Genomic DNA, 24,144 nt, shown 5'->3' with positions numbered 1-24,144 from the left:
GCTTCCGAATATGTCTAAGACGGCCGGCCATCTAAGACATATTCGAGAAGCTCCGCCGGAGAGGCTCTTTCCTTCCTGGCTGCTCTCTCTGCTCCCTGGCTGCTCTCTCTACTCTCCCCGGAGGGGCTATATATAGCAGCGTGCCTCCAGCTAATCCCCTCCCCCCCCCCCCCAGATAAGGCCCCCCCAGATAAGGCAAACACCAGATAAGCCTCCCCCAGATTAAGCCCCCCATATTTTTTGTCCCAGTTTGAGCACCCACCCGGGATAAAAGAGGTATATAAAATAACCCACCATCTCAGTCGAAAGCCACCACCCCAGATTAAGCCCCCCATATTTTGTCCCGGTTTGAGCACCCACCCGGGATAAAAGAGGTATATAAACTAACCCACCATCTCGGTCGAAAGCCACCACCCCAGATTAAGCCCCCCATCTTTTGTCCCGGTTTGAGCACCCAACCAAGATAAAAGAGGTATATAAACTAACCCACCATCTCGATCGAAAGCCACCACCCTAGATAAGGCTCGTTCATATTACTTTAACTAAATTGAAACTAAAACAACGACAATGACTTTATTGAAATTTAACTAGATACGTTAACTAAATTTAAACTTAAATAACGACTTCGACTAGTTCTTCTGCGCATCCGCTGCTGCTCTCCTGGCTGCCGCCTCCTGCCGCAGCTCTTCCTCACGACGATGCTTATGCATCTCCTTACTATCCAGCTCTGCCACACGCCGCCGCTTATGCAGCTCCTGGAGACTCTGCCTCTCAAATGCTTCTATGGTAGCCGCTAGCGCCGCCTCCTCCCACTCCTCTATCTCCGCGAGCTGCGGGTCCACCTCATCCACTGCTGCCCTCCTGGCTGCCGCCTCCTGCCGCAGCTGCTGCTGAAGCTCCTCCCACTCCTCTATCTCCACGAGCTGTGGGTCCACGTCCACCGGCGGCGGGTGCGGCTTTGGGGGCATTGTGAAATGGGCTAGGGTTCGGTGAGTGAAGTGGGAGACGGGGACGTAGGAGTGATGTCTACGCACGCTTCTATTCCTGTAGACAGTGTTGGGCCTCCAAGAGCAGAGGTTTGTAGAATAGCAGCAAGTTTCCCTTAAGTGAATCACCCAAGGTTTATCGAACTCAGGGAGGTAGAGGTCAAAGATATCCCTCTCAAGCAACCCTGCAATTAAGATACAAGAAGTCTCTTGTGTCCCCAACACACCTAATACACTTGTCAGATGTATAGGTGCACTAGTTCGGCGAAGAGATAGTGAAATACAAGTAATATGGATGATTGTAAGTAGTAATTGCAATCTGAAATAAAAATGGCAGCAAGCAAACATGTAGCAGAACTTGTTGGAAACGGTATTTCAATGCTTAGAAATAAGGCCTAGGGATCATACTTTCACTAGTGGACACTCTCAACAATGATCACATAACTGAATAAATAAATGCTACTCTTAAACACTCTCTTGTTGGATAACAAACACCATTCATTGTGTAGGGCTACAAAGCACACCTCAAGCCGGAGTAAACAAGCTCCACAACTTCATAAAGGAATCACACACGATGCGCACACTGTCACCATCACACCGTGGAGAGTGACTCCGGAGTTCATATTAAAGTAACCTCTAGAGTGCATAATAGACCGTTGCAATTTAGACCGAGTACTAACATAGCATACACACTGTCAACAATAGCTATGAAAGGGGGAATAGATCACATCAATACTATCATAGTAATAGTTAACTTCATAATCTACAAGAGATTACAATCATAACCTACGCCAAGTACTACATGATGCACACACTGTCAACTTTACATCATGGAGGAGGAATAGACTACTTTAATAACATCACTAGAGTAGCACATAGATTAATAGTGATACAAAGCTCATGATCACATAAAGATCACACCATGGGAGAGAGAGATTAACCACATAGCTACCGGTAGAGCCCTCAGCCTCGGGGGAGAACTACTCCCTCCTCATCATGGGAGACAGCAACGGCGATGAAGATGGCGATGGAGTCGATGGAGATGGATTCCGGGGGCACTTCCCCGTCCCGGCGGCGTGCCGGAACAGAGACTTCTGTCCCCCGAACTTGGCTTCGCGATGGCGGCGGCTACGGAACTCTTCGTGGAATATCGTCGACTCTGTTAGGGTTTTCGGAGACGGAGGAATATATAGGCGAAGGGGCGATATCGGTGGAGTCCCGAGGGGCCCACCCCATAGGGTGGCGCGGCCAGGGGTGGGGCCGCGCCCCCCTAGGGTGTGGCCGCCTCATGGCTCCTCTTCGTCTCCTCTTCGGTGTTCTGGAAGCCTCCGTGAAAAATAAGACCGTGGGCTTTTGTTTCGTCCAATTCCGAGAATATTTCCTGTGTAGGATTTCTGAAACCAAAAATAGCAGAAAACAGGAACTGGCGCTTCAGCATCTTGTTAATAGGTTAGTCCCAGAAAATGCATAAAAATGATATAAAGTGTATATAAAACATGTAGCAATTGGTATAATATAAGCATGGAACATCAGAAATTATAGATACGTTGGAGACGTATCAAGGAGCTATTTATAGAGGCCTGTAGGCGGGAAACTTTCCCGCGCGGCATCTTGGTGGGAAACTTTCCCGCGCGGCGTCTTGGCGGGAAACATGCTTCCTTTTCCCGGTTGCACCCACCTGCCGGGACTAAAGGACACATGCATCCTTATCCCACCGACAGCTTTAGTCCCGGTTACACATGCGTCCTTATCCCACCGACAGAAAATGAAAATGGCAAATTTGTTAATTGAAAATTGGACTAAAGGTTACACATTTTTATAGAACATAGAAGATCGAACATAGTGTAAAAAACATTGAAAATACAATTAAAATAGATAAACGACTAGTCTAGTCTACTCGTCGTCGGAGGTTGTCTCGGTCCAAATATCGTCCCACCGAGGGTCGTTGTCGGCCCAAGTTGTATTTGGGTTGTCGAGCTCGAACTCGGCGACGGCCCGACGGTGGCGCCTGTCGGACCTGCGCTGTGCCCTGAGGTCAGCGAAGAACGCGTCGGTGTTGTCGACGTCGCTGGGGAACTGCGCCCTCCACTGGCGCATCAACTCCTCATCGTGCTCAGCGATGGCGATCTGGCGCTGCACCTGGCGGTGGCGGCGACGGTCCTCGTCGTCGACGAGGCACGGCGCTGGCGCGAGGAACTCCGCCTCCTCTAGCGATTCGGCGTCCGGGAAGTTCATGTCGCGCCGTGGTCGCCGAAATCGCCACGCGGCCGCGTCGTAAGCACGCGCCGCCAGCTCCGGCGTGTTGTACGTGCCGAGGGTGAGGCGGAAGCCGCCGGCGCGCATCTCGGCGTAGAACCTACCGTTCGGACGCGCTTGGACGCCGCGGAAACCGGACGACCCGCGGCGGCGCGGCGGCATCCCGGAGACGAATGAGCGGAGGCGGTGGCGACGCGTGGCGTGGGGAAGCGGCGAGGCGGTTGGTTGGTTGTGCGGAGGTGAAGTTTCCGTGGCGGTTGGTTGCGCGCGTACGCGGCGCTTTATAGCGTGCGCGCGAAGCGACACGGCAAGTTTGGCACTCCGGATACCGCAATGGCGGCGCGTGGCAGGTGGAAGCGGCGGCGACACGTGGCGCGGGGAAGCGGCGGGGCGTGGCACGTGGAAGCGGTGGCGACACGTGGTGCGGGGAAGCGGCGAGGCGTGGCACGTGGAAGCGGCGGCGACACTAGAAAAAGAAACAGAAAAAAAACACTTAAAAATCAGAAAAAGCCACCATTGGCCTGGAGCCCAAGTCCACGGATTGAGCTCCAGGCCGTTGGATTAAAATGGCCGGAGCCGTTGGATGGAAAGGGCCACGGATCAACCCCTTTTGTCGAGGGTGGTGGCACGGGCCGCGACAAAAGACCCCCCCCCCCCCATTTGTCGCGGGTGGTGGCACGACCCGCGACAAAAGGGTACCTCCAGGTCACGATCTGGGAGCCACCATTGATTATGCACCGCCAACGTCAGGATCCCCTGCTGCCCGCTCCTCGCCATCCTTAAGGCCAAGAAGAGAATCATCACCACCACAACACCGCTTGCCAGAGGGTCGACCGCGCGGACGACCTTCCAGGGCCGCCGCCCGGGCGTACACAATATCGCACCAACGAAACAGCAGGCACCACCATAGCGAATTTGCTAGCCTGGCCGAGATAAGCCGATGCTAGATCCAAGCCCGCCTAGATCAGATCCGGCATGCGCGCGCACAGCAGAGGGACGGACACGACAATAGGAGGGCAGCGAGCACAGCGGACGTGACGACCTTCACACGGCCCACAAGCTAACCCCAGCACAAGGCGGCCGCCTGAAGCACCCACAGCTGGCATCTTAGCCACACCATAACCGAAACAGGGGCATCGGGCCACCTCCCAGCCGGAACAGCCGCCGCTAGGAGTCATCTCCATCTGCGCGCCATGGCCAGGGTCTGCCCGACCCAAATCGGGCCCAGGCAGCCCTACCACCGACCTGCAGCAGCCCCGGCCACCCTCCGCTGCCGCCACCGCTACCAGGAGCCACCAACTAGAGCCTCACCGCATCGCCGGTCCGAGACCATCCTCGCCACCGCCGCCACTCGCGCCTCCAATGAAACCAGCCGAAGAAGAGAAGCCCCACCGCTGCCCGCGCCACCCGAGCTTTGCCTGGTGATGCCTATCGGCGGCGGCAAGTGAAGGGGAGGAGAAGAACATATTGGTGGCTAGGATTTGAGCTGCCGATGCGCCGAGCCCCATTGCCGCGTCGCCGGTCGATCTCGCCACGATGCCGCCCCAATCAGGACTCCGGCAAGCAAGCCCACTGCAATCGCCGCTCTGACGCCTTCCCTCCCCTTGCTGGGCGTCGGGACTCTCTCGAGGACGGTCGCTGTTAGAATAGGCTTGTGTTTCTAGGAGTGTGCTCACTCGGGGTTTATCCCAAGTCGAGTCAACGTCTCGGGGCCTATCCCGAGACGAGTCGTTGTTAGCCAGCTCCTGGAGTCGGCTGTGTGGGTTCAGGTGTGAGCGGTCAGCCCAACCCTGACCGGCCTATACAACGAATATAGAATAGGCAAATAGGACATGGTAGACGTCATCTGCAGTGGTAGGACGTGCTAGACATCATCCACAGTAGTCGCCGATAGGTCAAGTCGGTATGGACCCAGTGGCGGCGCTAGGTGTATTCAGGTATATTCGTATGAATACCCAAGATTTGACAAAACAAAAAAAATTAGGCAAACTAGTGATAAATTTTGGCAAATTTTGGCAAAACAGTGACAAATTTTGGCAAAACGAATACCCTGTAGCAAATTCCTAGCACCGCCACTGTATGGACCTTTTGATGTGGGCATTACCCTTCGGGTACTCGACATTGCCCTACCTCGCCTGGCCCAACAGGGGCCCATCTGGAGCGCTGCAGCCCAAGGAGGTCCAGGACGTCGGTTGCGCGGTGAATAGACGGAAGGAGACGATTTCTTGAAGTATAGGGAAAGGAAACATTCAAGTATGCAAAGATTAGATAGAATATATTAGTATTGTAACCGAATCCGGGCAGGACTCTCGGGACCTGGCCTCCTATATAAGGGCCAGGAGAGGGCTGCCGGATCGTTCGCTCAACCTCTCACGCATACACCAAACCCTAGTCACCTTGCCTTTCGGCGAGAACACCACCACGTAGTCCTTCGGCTACCCCATTGTAATCGATTTCACTCATAATCAAGATCAGACAGGCAGGACGTAAGGGTATTACCTCTACGAGGGCCCCGGACCTGGGTAAATCTCGCCCCCACTTGTCTTGTATCCGATGTCTAGTGCTAACATGCAGGCTTCCAATAACCCTAAGCCCCTCATGGTCGGCATTGCCAAGGAGCCACCTCGTCAATTGGCGCCGTCTGTGGGAAACCTGCTCGTTCAAGGCACAACATCGGCTATTCCGATCGCACCGGTACATCCGCGTCAGCATCATCTTCGCCGGATTCACCTTCGCTGGCCCTGGAGGATTCGATCTGCTTCGGATCCTTCGAGTTCACCCCGCACCCCTTCTCGTCGCACTCGACCTTTTCAGGTCTGCGTGGCGGGATGGATCTGGCGATCGGAAGCGTCCACCTCAACATCAACGCTGGGGGCGTTCTACGTCTTCCCGACCCGATCCTCTCGGGTCCTGTAGTAGCCGCGGCTCTATCAGTCGCTACTTCTGCCGCTTCATCACCAACCGCAGCCGAACGTTCGGCTTCAACTTCATCGACCATACCCGCGACACTGATCGTATCAGCTTCTTCGTCACCATCGGCATCGCCATCGTGCAGAGCCACGTCATCTTCCACGATGTCCGTCGGATCCGACGATTCAGGGTCTTCGGATCTGATGTTGTACTACTGCATCGGCTGCGACACCAGGCACGATTTGGGATCCGACGCTCCTCCTTTCGTGTGCGGCATCAAGTACTCCTCCGACGAGGAAAGCATCGGCAACACCGGCTGTTGGAGATATGCCCAAGAGGCAATAATAAAGTGGTTATTATTATATCTTTGTGTTTATGATAAATGTTTACATCCCATGCTATAATTGTATTAACCGGAAACATTAATACTTGTGTGTTATGTAAACAGAAAAGAGTCCCTAGTAAGCCTCTTGTAAAATTAGCTTGTTGATTAATAGATGATCATGGTTTCCTAATCATGAACATTGGATGTTGTTAATAACAAGGTTATGTCATTGGGTGAATGATATAATGGACACACACCCAAATAAGCATAGCATAAGATCAAGTCATTAAGTTCATCTTGCTATAAGCTTTCGATACATAGTAACCTAGTCCTTCGACCATGAGATCATGTAAATCACTTACACCGGATAGGTACTTTGATTACATCAAATGCCACTGCGTAAATGGGTGGTTATAAAGATGGGATTGAGTATTCGGAAAGTATGAGTTGAGGCATATAAATCAAGAGTGGGATTTGTCCATCCCGATGACGGATAGATATACTCTGGGCCCTCTCGGTGGAATGTCATCTAATTAGCTTGCAAGCATGTGACACGGTCACAAGAGATGACATACCACGGTACGAGTATAGAGTACTTGTCGGTAACGAGGTTGAACTAAGTATGGAGATACCGATGATCAAACCTCGGACAAGTAAAGTATCGCGCGACAAAGGGAATCGGTATCGTATGTTAATGGTTCAATCGATCACTACATTATCGCTGAATGTGTGGGAGCCATTATGGATCTCCAGGTCCCGCTGTTGGTTATTGATCGGAGAGGAGTCTCGATCATGTCCACATAGTTCACGAACCGTAGTGTGACGCTCTTAAGGTTCGATGTTGTATAAGTAGATTCGGAATATGAGATGGAGACCGAATGTTTTTCGGAGTCTCGGATGGGATCCAGGACATCACGAGGAGGTCCGAAATGGTCCGAAGAATAAGATTCATATAAGGGAAGTTAATTTCTAGGGTTCGGAAAAAGGTCGAGATTTTCCAGTGGAAGACCGAGAAGGTTCTAGAAGGTTCCGGAGGGTCCCCTAGTGGGCCCACGACACTGGGAGGGGCCACATGGGCCGAGGGGGTGCTGCCTTTCCCTAATGGGCCAGGCGCACCAAGCCCTCAAGGCCCAGGCCGGCCACCCCTTTAGGGTTTCCCCAAAACCCTAGGGGGGAAGATTTCTCTCCCCCCTCTCTTTGGCCGCCGGCCACAAGGCTTGGAGGAGGGGCCAAGCAAACCCTGGCCAGCCTCCCCCCTATATAAAGAGGGGAGGGGGCAGGGGGCGCAGCCCTCCATCATTGTCCAACCCTAGCCGCCCCTCTCCCTCCACCGCAATCTGCTCCGGCTTAGGCGAAGCCCTGGAGAAACTTCTCCTCCACCACCACCACCACCACGCCGTCGTGCTGCTGGGATTCCGAGGAGATCTACTACACCTCCGCTGCCCGCTGGAACGGGGAGAGGAAGGACTTCATCGACACCGTACGCACGACCGAGTACGGAAGTGCTGCCGGATTGCAGCACCGGAACGATCGACTACATCAACCACGAGATCTATCTCGTTAAGTCTTTGGATCTTCGAGGGTTAGTCTCTCATATCTCTCGTTGCTTCGATCTTCATAGATCAGATCTTTGCTCTTCCTAGATTGGATCTTGGTTTTGTTCTTGTTCACGGTAGAATTTTTTTGTTTTCCATGCATCGAACCCATCAGTGGTATCAGAGCCGTGTCTATGCATAGATCTGTTGCACGAGTAGAACACAATGAGTTTGTGGGTGTTGATTTTTTTGTTGTCTTTAGTTATGTGTACTTTGCATCTTGCGGGATGGTGGGATGAAGCGGCCCAGGCTAACTTTACATGACTGCGTCTCATGAGACTTGCTCCACTCTTGACATGCAACTTGTATTGCATAAGTGGCTTTGCGGGTATCTGTCTCTCTCACCATAGTTAAGATTCAATTTACTATTTCAATCGACAACACTAGTATCACCGTTGTGGTTCATGTTCTGTAGTGACCTCACCCGGTAGGGTGCCGATCCCTGTGCTTTATTGTGCTAGTCCCTGGATCAATCGCTAGCACACACAGTTTAAGATGTAATACCAAGAAACAAAGGTCTTTATTACATTCGCATGATACAGAGTTACATAATAACTTACAAATTTGCATAGCACAAGGCTAGCATAACATCAGAGATTACAACGAAATAAAGACATCATGGAGTCCTTCGTCTTCATGTGCCACAGGCGAGCATGTTGAGGATAGACTCGTAACCCTAATCAGCGTAACTCACTCATCTATCAAAATATCTGCAACAGGTAAAGTTACAGCCAAAAACATTTGGTCAATACTTTGAATGTATTGGCAAGATGTCACTATTTAGTGGACACAAATGGCGCCTAATACCTACATGTATATTTGGCTGGTGGAGTTTAGGCTCTTTGCAGAAAAGCAGGCATTTTCCCTATCTTTTGTAAACATCATTTGTCTTTGAAAATATAACCCTAAAAGCATGAACCTAGTTCTCATCACGCTGGCTCACCAGGGATAGACACTAAAGTCCAGCTTAATGCTACCCAAGTTACCCATCAAGTTTTATTATGAAATTGGGATGAGAGAGATCTTCCAACAGCTCCAGGTCTAGTTGCTCAAAGTTGTCCGTAACCGGGGACACGGCTAAGTACTTAGTTTTTTACACTCTGCAGAAGTTTGTACACTTTACCCGCACGACTTAGTCAGCCCCTTTTCCACCATGATGCTCATTTTGCTCAAATGGTTGAGAGAAGACTAAGACGAGACTATTTTCAGAAGTAAGGCCCTGAGCCCTCTGGACGGATCCGTTCCAACCTACACAACTACATCTGCTGGTCACGTCGGGACAGGTCCCTACCACCTACTTAGTCAAGACAGAGCCCATATGACATGCGGCCGTACAAGAAGCTACTAAACATGAAACCTGTCCAATCCCTTTTGTTCCTGGGCGGTGGACCCTACCAATTTTCACCGTGCAGACGCTCCACTCGTACCAATCCGCCCAGGTGTTTCATTCATCAAGTTGTTTTCATTTATAACAAAAACATATTTTTCTTCATCTCATCTCATCATGATATCCCAACCACGTATCTAATAGCATGGCTAAGCAGAACTACTTACGATGGCAACTTAAGGGAAACTAGAGGAATCCTAAGACTATAGGATTAGCATAGCATAGCATATACTTTGAAAACTTCTTACGCATGCAATCTTTATTTAAAAACACTACATGCATAGAAAAACATTAGGACAATGAAAGTGACACTTGCCTTTTTTGGTAGTTGAAGATTGTTCTCTTTATCTTAGCTCTCCGTACAGGCTATAAGATAGAAAAAAATAACAAAACATAAACATACACACCAAAGCAACCTAAACAAGCAAAGCAAACAATGAGTTGTTATTTATCGTATTTTTAACATCCATTTGTTTTATGGTCAGATGGAAAATAAAGGTATGGCAGGAGGTATGGCTTGCAAAGATATGAATTTGATAGATTGAATGGCTAGAGTCAAATACTTAGGAATGGATCAACTGGATATATGAGAAGGAAATTGATAGGCATACAAAAGCATGGAAAATTGGGATAGGTATGATCTTGGAACATGAAGATCATGTAGAAATAGTTTTGGTAGATGGGTATGGTTATAAGGATCATTTTAGAAAAAAGAATTATGTTAAAAATATTTATAGATTAAACCTATGATGAAAATGCTCAAAATTAAAATATTTTAAAATAGTTTGAAAGTCAAATTTTACTTTTGAATCGTGTTCTACTCATTTTTGTGAATCTAGGGATTTCTTATTTTATACGTCTGGACGAGTATTTACTTTTATATGATTTTTACAAGATTAAATACTTCGTGGATGACGCGTCCGAAAAGTTGTCAGAACAAGTTGCTTAGATGGAAAAAAATTCTACACGAAAGTTGTAGATAATCTAATTACAACTCAACAGAGAAAATCTCATCTAAAACCGAGCTGTAGATTTTAAGATATGGAATTTTAAAGAATTTTCTTTTCCATGAGCTAGCTAGTTACAAGTCTGAACGGATGGATCGCTGGCATGTGACGTGACAGATTTCTATTAACCTGAGCCGCACTGGTGTTCAGCATATATAAAGCTTTCTAATGGCTCGTGTGTGAGCCGCACTGGTTCAGCATATATAAAGCTTTCTAATGGCTCGTGTGTGGGCGACTTACAGGGACGACGCTTGGTCGTGGTAGTTCCTGGCGCTCTGGCGATCTTCCACAACGGTAAGGTGGTCGACGGAAAGCAGCTTCACGGCTACGAGTGCACGACGGCGTTTTCCTCTGTCCTGCGTGGCCGCTACAGGCGAACGGAGGCGGCGCACTTCGGCGGAATTCGGGTGTCGTCTCTGGCGGTCCTCCGGCTGCGGAAAAGAAAGTTCAGAATAGGCAGGAGGATGTGCTCCAAAGAAAGTGAGCGGAAGGCAAAAGAATTTGGGTCCTGGTTTCCGTGGTTACCTCGCCATGGTCGTCGGCGTCACGGCGGGCGGCGTTGGCATCAGCCGTTCCAGGCTGTACATACGGGATTTAGATGTGTTGTTCATATCAGATGAAGCGCGTTGTCGAGAAGAGCTTGTTGGCGAAGCAGTGGTCGTCTAGGTGCTCTCGCCGAAGTTTTTCCCGCGAACGGAGCTCTTGGTCGATGAAGAACAGCTCACCCTAAGGCACGAAAAGTTACAAAACTTTGTCAGGGAGATGTGCCTGGACAAACTGAAAGGATTGAAACAAGAAATGGGTCAAGGGGTTGACGGAGGTCGTCGAAATCGACGATGAACAGCGGCAGTAGGGACGGAAAGGTCATGGTCAATATGGTCTGTACGTAGGTTATCTGGAGAAAGTTTGAGAATGAAAACGAGGGAGGAAAGAATGGTGCACCCTATGGACATCTCAGTTTGCATTAGAATGACTCGAGAATGGAGATCAGGAGGTGAATGTCAACGGACGGCATTTAGTTCACGACGCCGGTTTCGGAAATTAAATCCGTTAAATGGGATATTAAAAGCCTGAACGGAACGCCCACTAAATTCTGAACGTTTTTTATGTTGAAGTCTAAGCGAAAAGATTAATAGAATTGATGGGAGAAAGGTGAGGAAAATTTGCAGCCATGAACGGTAACGCTCGAGCTGGTGTACGTGAAGGCGAACCAGGAGGAAGACGAACTTGGGTGGGCTTGCTTGGTTGGGTTGGCCTGGGCCTCTTTGGGCTGGATTCGTTTTTTTCTTTCTATTCTCTGCTTTTCTCTTTCTGCTCTTATTATTTGAATTGAGTCCAGATACAAAACTGGTTTAAAACAGTTTCAAACAACTTCAGATAATTTTGAATAAAATACCAGTGCAATGGTAATTCAAAATAAAACACTTTCGCACTGTTTTATTTGAAACAAAACTTGTGAAATTGAAAAAGTTCCGCATAAGCTCATAGGGCTTTTAAAAAATGGATTTTTGGCGGTTTTGTTTTAATACCTCTTTTAGAATATTTTGAAGGTAAATCCCGAAATATGTTTTTTGTAGATTGAGGTACTACTTCTTGTCCCACTGAACAAAAAAATGGTTTTGTGCACTTTGGCCTATCGACCACCTGGGCATTGATTATGAAAGTAGGATTTAGGGCTTTTATTTTGTCAAAGAATTTCATCTTATAAGTTCAAACCCTTGAAAGCAAAATAGATTTGTTGAAAACATTTTGGTGCCTAATTTTTTTATAAAATAACTATTTTGAGAAAAACCTTTTAAATACTACACAAAACTTTTAATTCCCTCCGGAATTTCAATCAAGCCAAACAATTCGAACATTCTAATTTATTTATTTTAACATTCCAAAATTAGGAAATTTTTTGGGATGTGACAGACTACCACCCTTAAAAGGAAATCTCGTCCCCGAGATTCGAGAAAGGCTAGAAAAAAAATTAGGTTTGAGATATCTGGATGGGCTACCACCCTTAAAAGGAGCTTTTCTAGGTGGCCTTCAGCTTGGGGTCATACTGTGCAATTTGGGGAATGACGTGCCACTTGGTCATCTTTTGAACCATTTGTAATTTCTAACTTCATCGCCGATATGCGGGTATATATTCTCATATCTTGATAATTTAAACTCTTCAAGATGGCTTGAGTAGATTTTTTCTCTCCATAGGCCTTGTCGTCAAGATAGGATGATTGTTGAACTTTTGACGCTAAATGATCACTCTTTGGGTCAATCAGAAGACTAAGTTGGGTAGACTTCACGACATCTTTAATCATATTTCTTGTTGGCGTCTTCAGCAATCTTCTTCACTTCAAGACATTGCTAGAGGTCATCCTCACCGTATTCCTACGTTTGGCAACACTTGCCTATTATTAAAGAGGATACAAAACTATCTTCCTAGGGTTCAAGCTTATCAACGTCGTCTCTCTTGGTATGTCTCTCTAGATTTGCAAAGCCAACAATACAAGAGCGAATAATAAGAGTAGTAGGAATGGTGATCAATCCATCCTGCACCCAGATTATTACTCTGCACATGGTTTGTTGAATCTCGCATTCTAACTCTTGGTCAACCTCACTGTTTGACAAAAAAAAATCGTGGAGATTGAACTATTGTTCATTTTTTTTAAAGAAAACTTCTATCGATCCCTACCTATTGGTTTGCGTCTCTCACATTCTACGCTTCTTCATCTTGATTGAGAACACCATGGTTGGAGTTGTTAGCATTGGTGTCTTCATGGCGACTCGTCGAGAAAGATTTGCTTGGTTTGGGGTGTAGATGAGAATAGATAGAAAGATTCTAAAGAAGGTTCCTACCCGAACACAACAGATCAAGGCAATTCATATTACAAACAACATCTAACAAGCATCAAACAACATGGTTCAAACACAAACAAACTATTTAGTATGGTCATACCACAATTTGGTACTATCAAAACGCAGCTATGTAGCTCTTTTTGCTTCTTTTTTTGTATTTTGATTTTATGACTCTACTCTTTGGAACACGGCCAACAGCAATTGCAAAGCACCAAAACCCTAACGAGCAGCCTGTCGAGTGGTAAAACTAGTCTCTTGTGGGAAAGGTCCTAGTCATGTATATCGAAAGGCTGTGTCTATGGTTGGGAACAAGCAAACTGTACGCTATGTGGACTCGGAGCAACAAAAACTGAAAACTAGATGATAGTGAAAACACAAACCCTAGACAATCTACTAGATGGACGAAAAAGATACGCAAAAACAACTACGAAAAGCAACTAAAACTCGAAATTGATGCAACCTAAGGCTATGGCAAACCCTAACCCTAATATTTTTGGCTTTTTCTGGATAGGAAAACACTCACAACTCAACTATGGGGTGGATTGTGGATGGCTTACCGAGGAAACACTGAAATCTGATACCAAGATGATAAGGGGTGGCCCGATCTTCTCAGTAAGCGAGGTGGATGGTGATGAACACGCGATGAACACAGCGGAGATACACGATGATGAAGAGGATGATAACTTGTATGACACCGACGAAGTCTCTCGATTGGTTCCTGTCGCCAATGCAACAGCTCTCAACCCTGCAAGATATTCGCAACTCCACACACTTGCGTACGTAGCCGCCGACCACGAAGCGGTAAGTTACAACCATCTAATTCCCAATGGAACAGCAGATCACACAAGACTTTCAGTAGCAAAACACCAGATCGATGCGAATTGGTGTATAGATTCAATAGAGTTGCAAAGCAATCAACTATGAACTAGGGTTTATCTTAAACGTGGTCTAAAGCTATTTTGGGGGCATCATGGGCACTTATATAGGGGTTCAGGACGACCAGAAGTCGAAAAACAACAATAATAACCGACCCAGATCGGGATCTGGTCGAGACTGACTCGGACACGGCTGGCCTGGGGGCCGGTCGACCGGGCCAGGGGCCGGACGGTCCGGTTTGAACCGGGCCAGGACCGGGCTGGATCCGGACGAGGGGTCCAGGAACCCTGGATCGTGCCCGGATGGCGCCGGTTTGAGAGCCGGCTGGCGCCGGGCTCATCCGGCGTGGCGGCCGGTTGCGCCGGGCGTGGGACCGGCCTGAACTGCTTCTCCTTCCTTCGCGCATGCCTCCCTCTCCTCCCTCGCGCATCCATGAGATATCTTCATGTCCAGCTCCATGTCCAGCTACTCTCCTCCTCCTCGTGCGATGCTTCCTTTATCCTTTACCTGATCATACACAAGTCAAAGGACTTAGGCAGTATAAAATTCTCATCAATCAAAGTATCGTTTAAGAACAAGTTCACCTGTTGTTTGAGTAGCTTCGCATGATCCCTTGTAATGGGTCCAATCCTAACTTCATTGGACTTGAGCTTCACAGCAGCATCGTCTTCATCTTGTAATGACGGAGGTAGTAGTTTGGTAGGGATGTCCTCATCATGAACGATGTCGGTGAGGGACTTGAGTCTGAAGAAAGAAGAGACGACGAAGTGTCCTTAACAAACGCCGGTGAAGTGTATATTTATATATCAAGGCTATGTTCATCACTAGATGCATTGATTTATTTGTATTGCACTTATTAACGAATCATTTTTCTTTTAGCCTTCTGGATCATCGAGCAAATCTGTTAAAAAGCAACGAGGCCCGACGCAACTTCTAAAGGGCGAGGGTAGGTTAGCCCTCACCGCATTGAAGGATAGTGGTGAACCGGTGGAACCCAAAGAGTACTTCCGTAAATTTATAAATCAAGCTGAAGTTATTGTTAGGGACCATGTACCGATCAACATTGTAGAGCGGCATAAGCCGAAGAACGCAGGGGTTTCGCCCTATGGTCCAAGAAATACATCGTCCTTTTGCCAAGGCCACCGACTCCTCCTCGTAGCAGTCCACATGAGCAGCAATGGCCATTGACTCCTCCTGGTAGCAGTCCACATGAGCAGCAAAGTCCACACCTACCTGAGAGGGACCCCAGCGCGAGTCCACCATCTCGAGATCCTTCGCGTAAGACAGCGCCCGTTAAGCAGAACGGTTCACCGCCTAGGAAGAGACCTAGAAAGGAGAAACCACTGCCGCCTATTGAGAAGTTACCTTGGGAAAAAACTATCGAGGAAAACATGGAAACCTGTAAATCCGAGTTGGAAGCCCATTTTGCTAAGAAAGTGCCAGAGATACCTTTTGAGAAGACTCTAGATCCGGTGAAAGTTGTGCATACCATTGAGAATCTATATGACCCTGTACCATCGCCGCCATCTGATTATAGGTGTTCTATTGAAAGATCGTATGACAATATGGTGCAGGCGAAAAAAACCCGATCAATCGGTGGTCTCGGCGAAAAAAGGGAAACAAGTGCACCAGCTCGGAGAACAACCCGTTCAATCGGTCTCCCTCTCAAGGTGTTTGACGAGAAGGCCGTTGAAAGTTCTCGACAAAACACAACCGATTACCCCATCGCTGAAGTAGCATATAAATTTGTTCAAGGGAAAGATTTGGTCGAGAATGTCAGGTCGCTACCAACAAGTATGCGTAATTTGCATGTGTGGTACACTAATGCCACAAAGAGAGGGATCGAGGCTATCATGGTGCGAGTTAAGGATGACCACTACTTCCAAGAATACTCTGTGAGCGTTGACTTCTGCGAACTTTTTCAGTTATACAATCTCCGGGCCCTCGACAAATCTATCGTCAGTTGCTATTGTCTGTAAGTGATTTATTAATGTAATTTGAGAAGTCTTTAGCTCAGCTCGTTCATTGTCTGCAAATTATCCTCAATTTAATATTTTGTGCACTATATTATGCAGATCGAAGAATCTCGAATGCAAAAGGGATGAAATCACGGACATTGGGTTCATTGACTCGGATACAATGCATGAAAGAACCATAGATGATCCCATCTATAAGAAGGATACACCGGAGACTTTGCTAAGGTTTTTGAAGCGACAATGTGAAAAAAAGATAATACTTTGGCCTTACAACTTCAAGTGAGTGTTACTGTCTTCTAACACATTCTATTTTGCTCACGAGATGTTAAAATTTTAACTGATGACTTATATCTATGATACTGCATATTTAAACGTGCGCAAGTTCCACTTTATTCTTATCGCCATTAAAATGTACGATGCAGAAGTTGAAGTCTTTGACTCACTAACTAAAGAGCCTATACTATACAAGACGGCTTTTGATATGCTCAAAAAGTAATTTTAATTCTTATCAATCGGTTTTTTCGTTAATTTCCTGATATCAACAAATTGATAATTTTTTATGCATTTTCTTTTGTTGGGCAGCGTATGGAAAACGTTCATCCAGGAAGATCCGACCAGTGGATGGAAACCGAAGCTGATATGACGTGCGAACAAAGTAAGTAGTACTAGCTAGGTTCACACACATTTATCATACTTAATTATTGTTTGATTGAATTATATTCTTGTGCAGAAATGCGCGAAACAACTAGTGGGGACTAATCTATGTGGATACTACGTTTGCGAGTACATCCACAAGATTGTCAGCGAGAGAACGAATAATCAAAGAAATAGAGAGGTACGAAAATAATATTTACAAATTTATTTTGTTACCATAAGTTGTGCTGAGTTTCAGTTATAATTGTTTGATTGTGATTTGATATATATATACACACATAGCTCATGTATTTATTTGTATCTCATTCTTTTACAGTTGGCAAGAAAGCGGGACAAGATCTCAATCGAGCACCGCTTCAAAGCAATTGCAGAGGAATTGGCGGGATTTTTCCTTGGGGACAGTCATACCTAATTTCGGAGAGTACCACTATGCATGAAGATCTACATGTAATATATAGTTTGACTCAGAGAGTACCACTATGCTACATGTAATAGATAGTATGCCTCGGAGAGTACCACTATGCATGAAGATCGATCTTCTCAAGCATGTACTACTTAATTTGCGATCTTATGCAATTACATGTGTTATATTATATGCTCCAAGTTGTTATGCATCACCTTGATCTTCATGTACTACCTAAACTCAAACGTGTTTCTAGCGCATCGACGTGATCCTCGTACGATGAAACGGTCTGATACCCTTAAACCCCTCCTAAAACCATAAACCCTGAATTCTCTGCCGCGGCAGAGAAATCTGCCGCGGTAGCCAACCTTTGTTACTGGTTCGTATTACAAACCGGTACCAAAGATCTCCAGCCCCGCGGTCTCCTGGGTGCCCACGTGGAGGCCCTTTAATACCGGTTCGTAAGGAACCGGTACCAGAGGGGGGGGGGGGGGTTGTCCCGAATCTTTTGTACCGGTTGCCTTACTGGTACAAAAGGGCTTCTGAAACCGGTATTGATGCCCATTTTTGTACTAGTGTGTCCCCGGATGGATTCAGGGAGCTCGGCCGCCTGCGGAACCTCCCCTGTCTTCGCCGGCGCCATCGTGGGGCGGAGCACGGCCTCAGGTCCTAGCACCGGCGGCGGGTGTCTCCAAGTCGCCACCTTTCATCGCCCAGCAGCCAGCAGAGACGCCACCTTAATGGGATCATTCCCTACCTTAGCTAGCTAAGCCACCTCTTTCACAAACTCACTTTACAGTAACAAAAAGAGCTGGCGGCACACGTATTTTTCTTTGGGAGTAAAGCACGAATGTTCAAAGAACTAATTAAAGCGTGTCTCATCTTAATTTTCACCCACACATAGTTCTACCACTCACTCAATAATTCTATCACTCACTCATTCTTTCTACTACTTGCTTTCCACGTACCCGTGCATGAAGAAACATCCTAAAGTGGCACGAGCCTACTCTTGCACCCGCCACCACCATAACTTCTACTATACACGAGTGCTATAAAAACCCACGTGCTCGCATCGCAGCGGGCACGGTCAGAGACAGAGAGAGAGAGAGTCAAAGCTCAGCTCATCTAACAGAGAGTCGCATAGTACAGCAACACCATGCGCGCCCCGGAGAGCCTCCTGCACCGCGCGGCCGTCGCCGCTGGCTCTGGAGAGACGTCACCGCCTACTTCTCCGGAGCAGCAGACGGCGCCGGAGGGGATGGCGGTGAACTCGAACATGGCGGTGATCCTCGCGTCCCTCCTATGCGCCCTCGTCTGCCTCCTCGGCCTCGCCCTCGCCTCCCGCTGCACCTGCCGCCGACACCGCACCTCCAGTCCTCCACCGAAGGGGCTCAAGAAGAAGGCTATCGACGCGCTTCCCACCATCTCCTATGCCGCCTCGCCAGAATCATCGCCAACAGCAGCAGTAGCAGCGCAGTCGTCGTCGTCGGAGTGCGCGATATGCCTTGTGGAGTTCGCGGAGGGGGAGGGCCTGCGCGTGCTCCCGCGTTGCGGCCATGGCTTCCACGTCGCGTGTGTTGACGCCTGGCTCCGGACCCATGCTACATGCCCCTCTTGCCGCGCCGCCATCGTCGCCGTAGAGCCGCCGCCAGTGGGGCCAACGGTGGTCGTGGTGGTAGCGAGCGAAGGCAGACGGTGCGGGAGGTGCGGCCAAGTGGCAGCGCCAGGCGGGTGTGGAGATGCCACGCCCACGTTCTTACCTTAGCGCTTCTCTTACCCTAGCTTGTTCTTTTACTCCCTCCTTACCAGGGCATAAGGCGTATAAATTTTTTGCAATTTTCGTCAAGGCTTAAGGCGTGGCCTGTTGGGCTTTCTAATCTTTCCAATTCTACCCCCACGTACGTACCGTTCCATCCTCGAAACCAGGCGATCGAGCGCCGCCTCTCTCTTCGTCTTCGACGAGAATTAACTACGCGCCTCGATCTGCACGTCCTCGCCCAGCTGCAGCTCTCCTTTACATCATGGCGCTGCTCCTTAACCTCCTCACTTCTTCTCCCCCATCAGCTTACTCTCCCCCGTCTAGCTTCCTCTCATGGCGCTGCTCCTTCACGTCAACATGGTTCGTCGGATCTTTAGGGCAGCAGCACTCATGGCGCTGGTGGCGGCTTGGACGCTGTCCCATGGCGCCTCTGCGATGGAGTATTTGCTAAGCTGGTAATCAATCTGTTAATCAGGTTTGTAGTGCTGTTCTTCTGCTTCATTTTTCTAGTGCCCTCTGCTTTTCAGCTAGATCGCTGTGTCGATCCAATGTATCTGGACGTTGTAGCTCATCTGCTTGCTGTAAAGTAAACTTGTGATTTTCAAACTTGTTTCTTTTTCATCTCGATCGAGGGAATCTGTACAGTGTCGTCGTTTTCATTTTGTTTTGGGTGGTCCGGTCTGCTCCGCTCTGCTCTGTGGCCATACGCAGCCGATTAAGCTTTAGTCTCCGTCAGAATCGATTCGCGATTCATTAAAGCACAGCATGATACTATGATAGCAGCTCGGCTGATGGAGACTAATTCAGATGCCGTCGAACCGGTACTCTCTTATTAGGGAGAGAGAGGAGGCGATCCATGAAACAATATAGGGTTTCGTCTCCTTCGCCAGCAACGCCACCGGTCCGCCCCCGCCTCCGGTGACCTTGGGACCTTGGAGGTGCAGCGGACCACGGCCTCTCACTGGTGTGAGGGTTCCCGTTCTGTTTATTTAGTGATTTGCAGTGGCTTATTCGGGATGGTGAGGCGGTGGCTTCGTCCTGAAGTCAGAATAAAATCCTCCCTGCCCTATCTCCGTTCCGGCGGTGCGTCTAGCGTCAGCGGAGGGCGTGTGGATTTGCCTTTCCGACGGATCTCCTAGGATCCGGTTGGTGTTCGTGTCAATTGGTGTGGTTGCAGGTTTCGCTATTCCGATCTATGGTTTTCATCTTCGGCGATGGTTGCTACTCTGCTGCGCTGGTCCTATGGGGTCTTAGCACGACAACTTTCCGTCTGTCTACTACAACAAGTTCTCGTACGAAAAGATTTGCCTGACTCCGGTAACGGATGGGCGAGGACGGAGGCGTGACTTCGGCTCGCTCTATTGCTTGTAGTGTTCACTAGGTGGTCCAATGACCTATTTGTAATTTTAATTACTTTTAGAGCTTTTTGTAATACTGTTGATGATTATTAATAGATCGGTGAACCTTTTTTAAGAAAAAAAATTGAATCATGACACTTGTTGATTCCCTTATTTCCTTTTTTTTGCAGAGACATGTGGAGGAAAAGGGTAATTAAACATGTGGCTCATCTTCACGATCACGTGCTTGCATTTTCTCCAGGCCAATGTCCATTTGGAGGAAAATGGGTAATTAAACCTGTTGCTCATTTTGCAGAGCCTCGTTCCCATGGAACTCCTAGCAGCGGCGCAAGGTCGGGGCGGCGAGCTCCAGGCGGAGGACCAAGGTCCTGGCGGTGGAGAAATTGAACCGGAGGAGGAGGCGGAGGGGACTGAGATCCGGTGCCTCGCTGAAGGCAAGGCACGCTGCGCCTTGAGGCATAGCATCCGCCGTCCATCTCCATCCTACGGCCAGCAGCAGTTACAGCCGAAACAGCTAGTCACTGGACGGGAACTACTACGTAGCTCGCAGGGGAAATAACTTGGCCGGCGTTCTCGAGCGGTTTTCCTCCGGTCAGGCCGACGCTGCAGAAAGGAAGGGAGCTCGCCGGCTGCACCTCCAGGGTGAACTTCGGCGGCGTGCTCCGCCCATCTCCGGCTAGTCCCTCCGCCCCATATTCGATTCTGGAAGGAGTCGTCGGATTGCAGCGGAGGGCGTATTCATAGTTGGGCCGAGGAGGCCGGTCGAGCGGGGCGGGGAGGAGCAGCCTGTGGGAATTGGGCGGACGGGATTACCGATGCTGATTGCTCCGATGGCCGCCACCGGAGCTCGCTCGGCTCCCTTTCCCACAGCGGCGCCGGCGACAGACTCTGCGCCCGCGCTAAGTTTTCCTTCCCGCGTGGAGAGGCTTCCGTTGCGCACGTGAGCAAGGACAAAGTCCTTTGGCGTTGACTGATTTTGGCCGTTGGATTTGTATGGAGGGTGGATGCTATGCCTCAAGGCGCAGCCAGTCATTTGGATTTCGTTTTCAGAAATTTACCGGCCCTGACCGAGATGGACGAAATTCGCCCATTTCGGTATTTCTCGGTCAAATCTCGGAAGAAAATAGAGAAACAAAATTTGAATCTGCTAAGGGAATTCGACCAAATATTGGTCCAAAATTTGAATTTCTGGGAAGTTTTTGACAAATGGTTTACTTTTTAGAAAAATTCAGAAAAAATCCTCAAAATTCAGTAGATTTCGTCACGGAAATTATCTTACCGGTCCTGACCGAAATGGGCGAAATTTGGACGAAATTCAAATTTTCCGGACGAAATCCAAATCCTTGGGCGCAGCGTGCCTTGCTTTAAGCGAGGCACCGGATCTCAGTCCGGAGGCTGGTGAGTGGCCTCGATTTGTCAGCGTGTTTACTAAAAAAAACGTTGACCAACGCGGAAGATTTCCTCCCTTGGCTATATGTTGTTAGATAGATGATGAGACCTCTCCAGCAGTGAATTTATACGCGCTAGATAACACCCCGTTTAATTCGATCCCCTTGGGACTCGAACCCGGATGGGCTGGCTGCTGCGCACTCGCAAGCCTTGCCACTGAGCTAGCGCTCAGTTCTCTGTCAGCGGGTATACTTAAACGGCGCCTCGGAGAGGAAAATAAGCAGGTGGAGAATTCAATTCGGCGGCGGCGCCAGCGATTTGACCGGCGGCGCCCGGGAATCGACCGGCGGCGCGCGCTAGGCTTCGAGCGATGGCGCGCTTCGTCTCTGTCTTTTGAGGCGATAGAGAGGAGATGAGAGAAATAGAGACTCGTACCGTCTCGGTGGTGACACTTGGCGGTGGCATTTTTCCTAATTTGGACCAGATCCCGCTCTTGCTGAAACGAGGAGCGAGGCAAATGCTGCTCCGCAAAATTGCACTATGCGCCGCTCCGCTCTACGGTATCAGATTCACGGAGTTGACGCTTTCGGCACCGCTCCGCCTGCTCCGGTAGTGGAGTTCGGAGCCGGAGTGTTGCCGAACAGGCCCTTCATGTTGTCAGCTTCTGCAGACTCTAGGCCTAGCTAGAGGGATCATAGGTGCATATAAATCTATTATTAAAAATAATTAAAAAATAAATTATGAGACAACAACGACCACAGTTTTACTTTTAACAACCACTTTTGTTGTCGCTATTAATATTCCCATGGTCACCGAAATATCTTTAACGACCACACAATTTTCTTCAGCGACCACTTTTAGTCGGTACAACAAACCGCACAGCCACGTGAAGAATCATTAACGGCCTTTTATGTTGCATGCAACAGTTCAAGATTAACAACTAGAATAACTTTGAAACAAACTGCCCGAGAACAACAGATTCTTTTTATTAACTGAAATCATATAGATTGAGATAATCTCCACACATAATTCTGGTATTAAGATACCATTCAACAAATATGAATCAAACTCTCTCTCCTCTCTAACAGGGAATCAAAACAGCTAAAATGAGAAATTTATTAATCTGCAGTCGAGGGACACCCATCAGAAGTGCTGATGTTTGAATCCATATCAATCTTCATCAGCAAATATAGTGCCTCTCATGCTTCTACATATTATTGTACATTCCTATAAAAACATTAATCGTTTATAAGAATTTGTACATGTATATAAAGTGGCACAATGTATAATTATTGTGAAACAATAGCTTACTTGATCATCCTGAGTTTGAGGACCAATGTTACTTAGAGATCTGGAAGATATAAAATGCTTAATTTCTGCCACTTCTCCCACCACAACATCCAATCTTTCTTCGAGTACATGTTTCTCTTTCTCATACTTTTGAAGTTTGGAAACCAATTCAGCCTTACTTAATGCTGGTCCTCGCAAATCTCTTGCATTAATTCCACCTCCAAATCCAACTACTCCGGTAATCATACTTTTGATGTTTGGAAACCAATTCAGCCTTACTTCGAGTACACGTTCATGGCGATCAGATGGTTCTCTTTTGTCCATGACTTCAATACTGGAAATACCAGGTGTAAGGGTATATTGCTCCTATGTGTGGTTTTGGTAATTAATGACAACCCCTATGGACTAATGTTTTCATTGAGTTTATATGAAGGAATATTCCATAGGTACTACGTGTAGTCCATATGTTGGATTCAAGTATGGATGCCATGAAGATAAAGATATACCTTGAGTATTGGCATCAAGATCATCGATTTGAAGACATATATGTAATATGATCAAGAAGAAGAAATGAAGACAGAGTTCTTATGTGGAACTCAATATTAGCCATGCTCTAGCTTATGTGTTAAGCAATGAATGATCAATATCATGAGTGTTTGATTCCAAGAGAAGAATTCAAGATATGGCTCTAAGTCGGTGTCATGATAGTCTCATGAGTTGAGCTATGGGTAATTAAGATTTAGAGCATGCAACCAAATGAAGAGTTCTTTATACACCTCAAGATAATATGATAGAGCATGAGAAGATACAAGGTTGACCAATACAAAGAGCGAAGAATAGATTCAAGTTTGGTCAACACATGAAGCATAAAGAATGTGCGACATGAAGTCATGTGGTATGGTAAGCTTTGTCAATTATGCTTTATGAACTAACCCATCATATATGTGCTCTTGTGTTGTCTATATGGGTTAGGTATCTTTCCATGGGCATGCATCAAAAGTGAGATCTCATATAGCCCATGAGAGGATGACATCAAGTGGTGATCGTCATCAAGGTTGAGTTGGGCAAGTTCAAGTTGAGCATCTCAAGAGGATCATATGCTTGAAGCTTGCCGTCCATTGGATGATAATGG

The 24,144-nt window shown here is 47.8% G+C and overlaps 1 protein-coding gene across 1 annotated transcript; it reads left to right on the top strand.

Annotated features, from left to right (window-relative positions):
* Positions 1–18,312: 18,312 nt before the first annotated feature.
* On the top strand, positions 18,313–19,596 carry LOC127312160 (probable E3 ubiquitin-protein ligase ATL44). Its single transcript, XM_051342620.1, has one exon. The coding sequence runs from the start codon at positions 18,373–18,375 to the stop codon at positions 18,979–18,981; it is 609 nt and encodes a 202-aa protein (XP_051198580.1). The 5' UTR covers positions 18,313–18,372; the 3' UTR covers positions 18,982–19,596.
* Positions 19,597–24,144: the final 4,548 nt, after the last annotated feature.

This window comes from Lolium perenne, chromosome 7 (assembly GCF_019359855.2).
Source record: "Lolium perenne isolate Kyuss_39 chromosome 7, Kyuss_2.0, whole genome shotgun sequence".
NCBI lineage: Eukaryota > Viridiplantae > Streptophyta > Magnoliopsida > Poales > Poaceae > Lolium > Lolium perenne.
Note: the sequence above shows the minus strand (reverse complement) of the source record. Positions and strands in the feature narration are given on the sequence as shown.

Excerpts from the sequence above, each read along its gene's own strand:
- LOC127312160 (XM_051342620.1), top strand. The coding sequence starts at position 18,373 with ATGCGCGCCCCGGAGAGCCTCCTGCACCGCGCGGCCGTCGCCGCTGGC.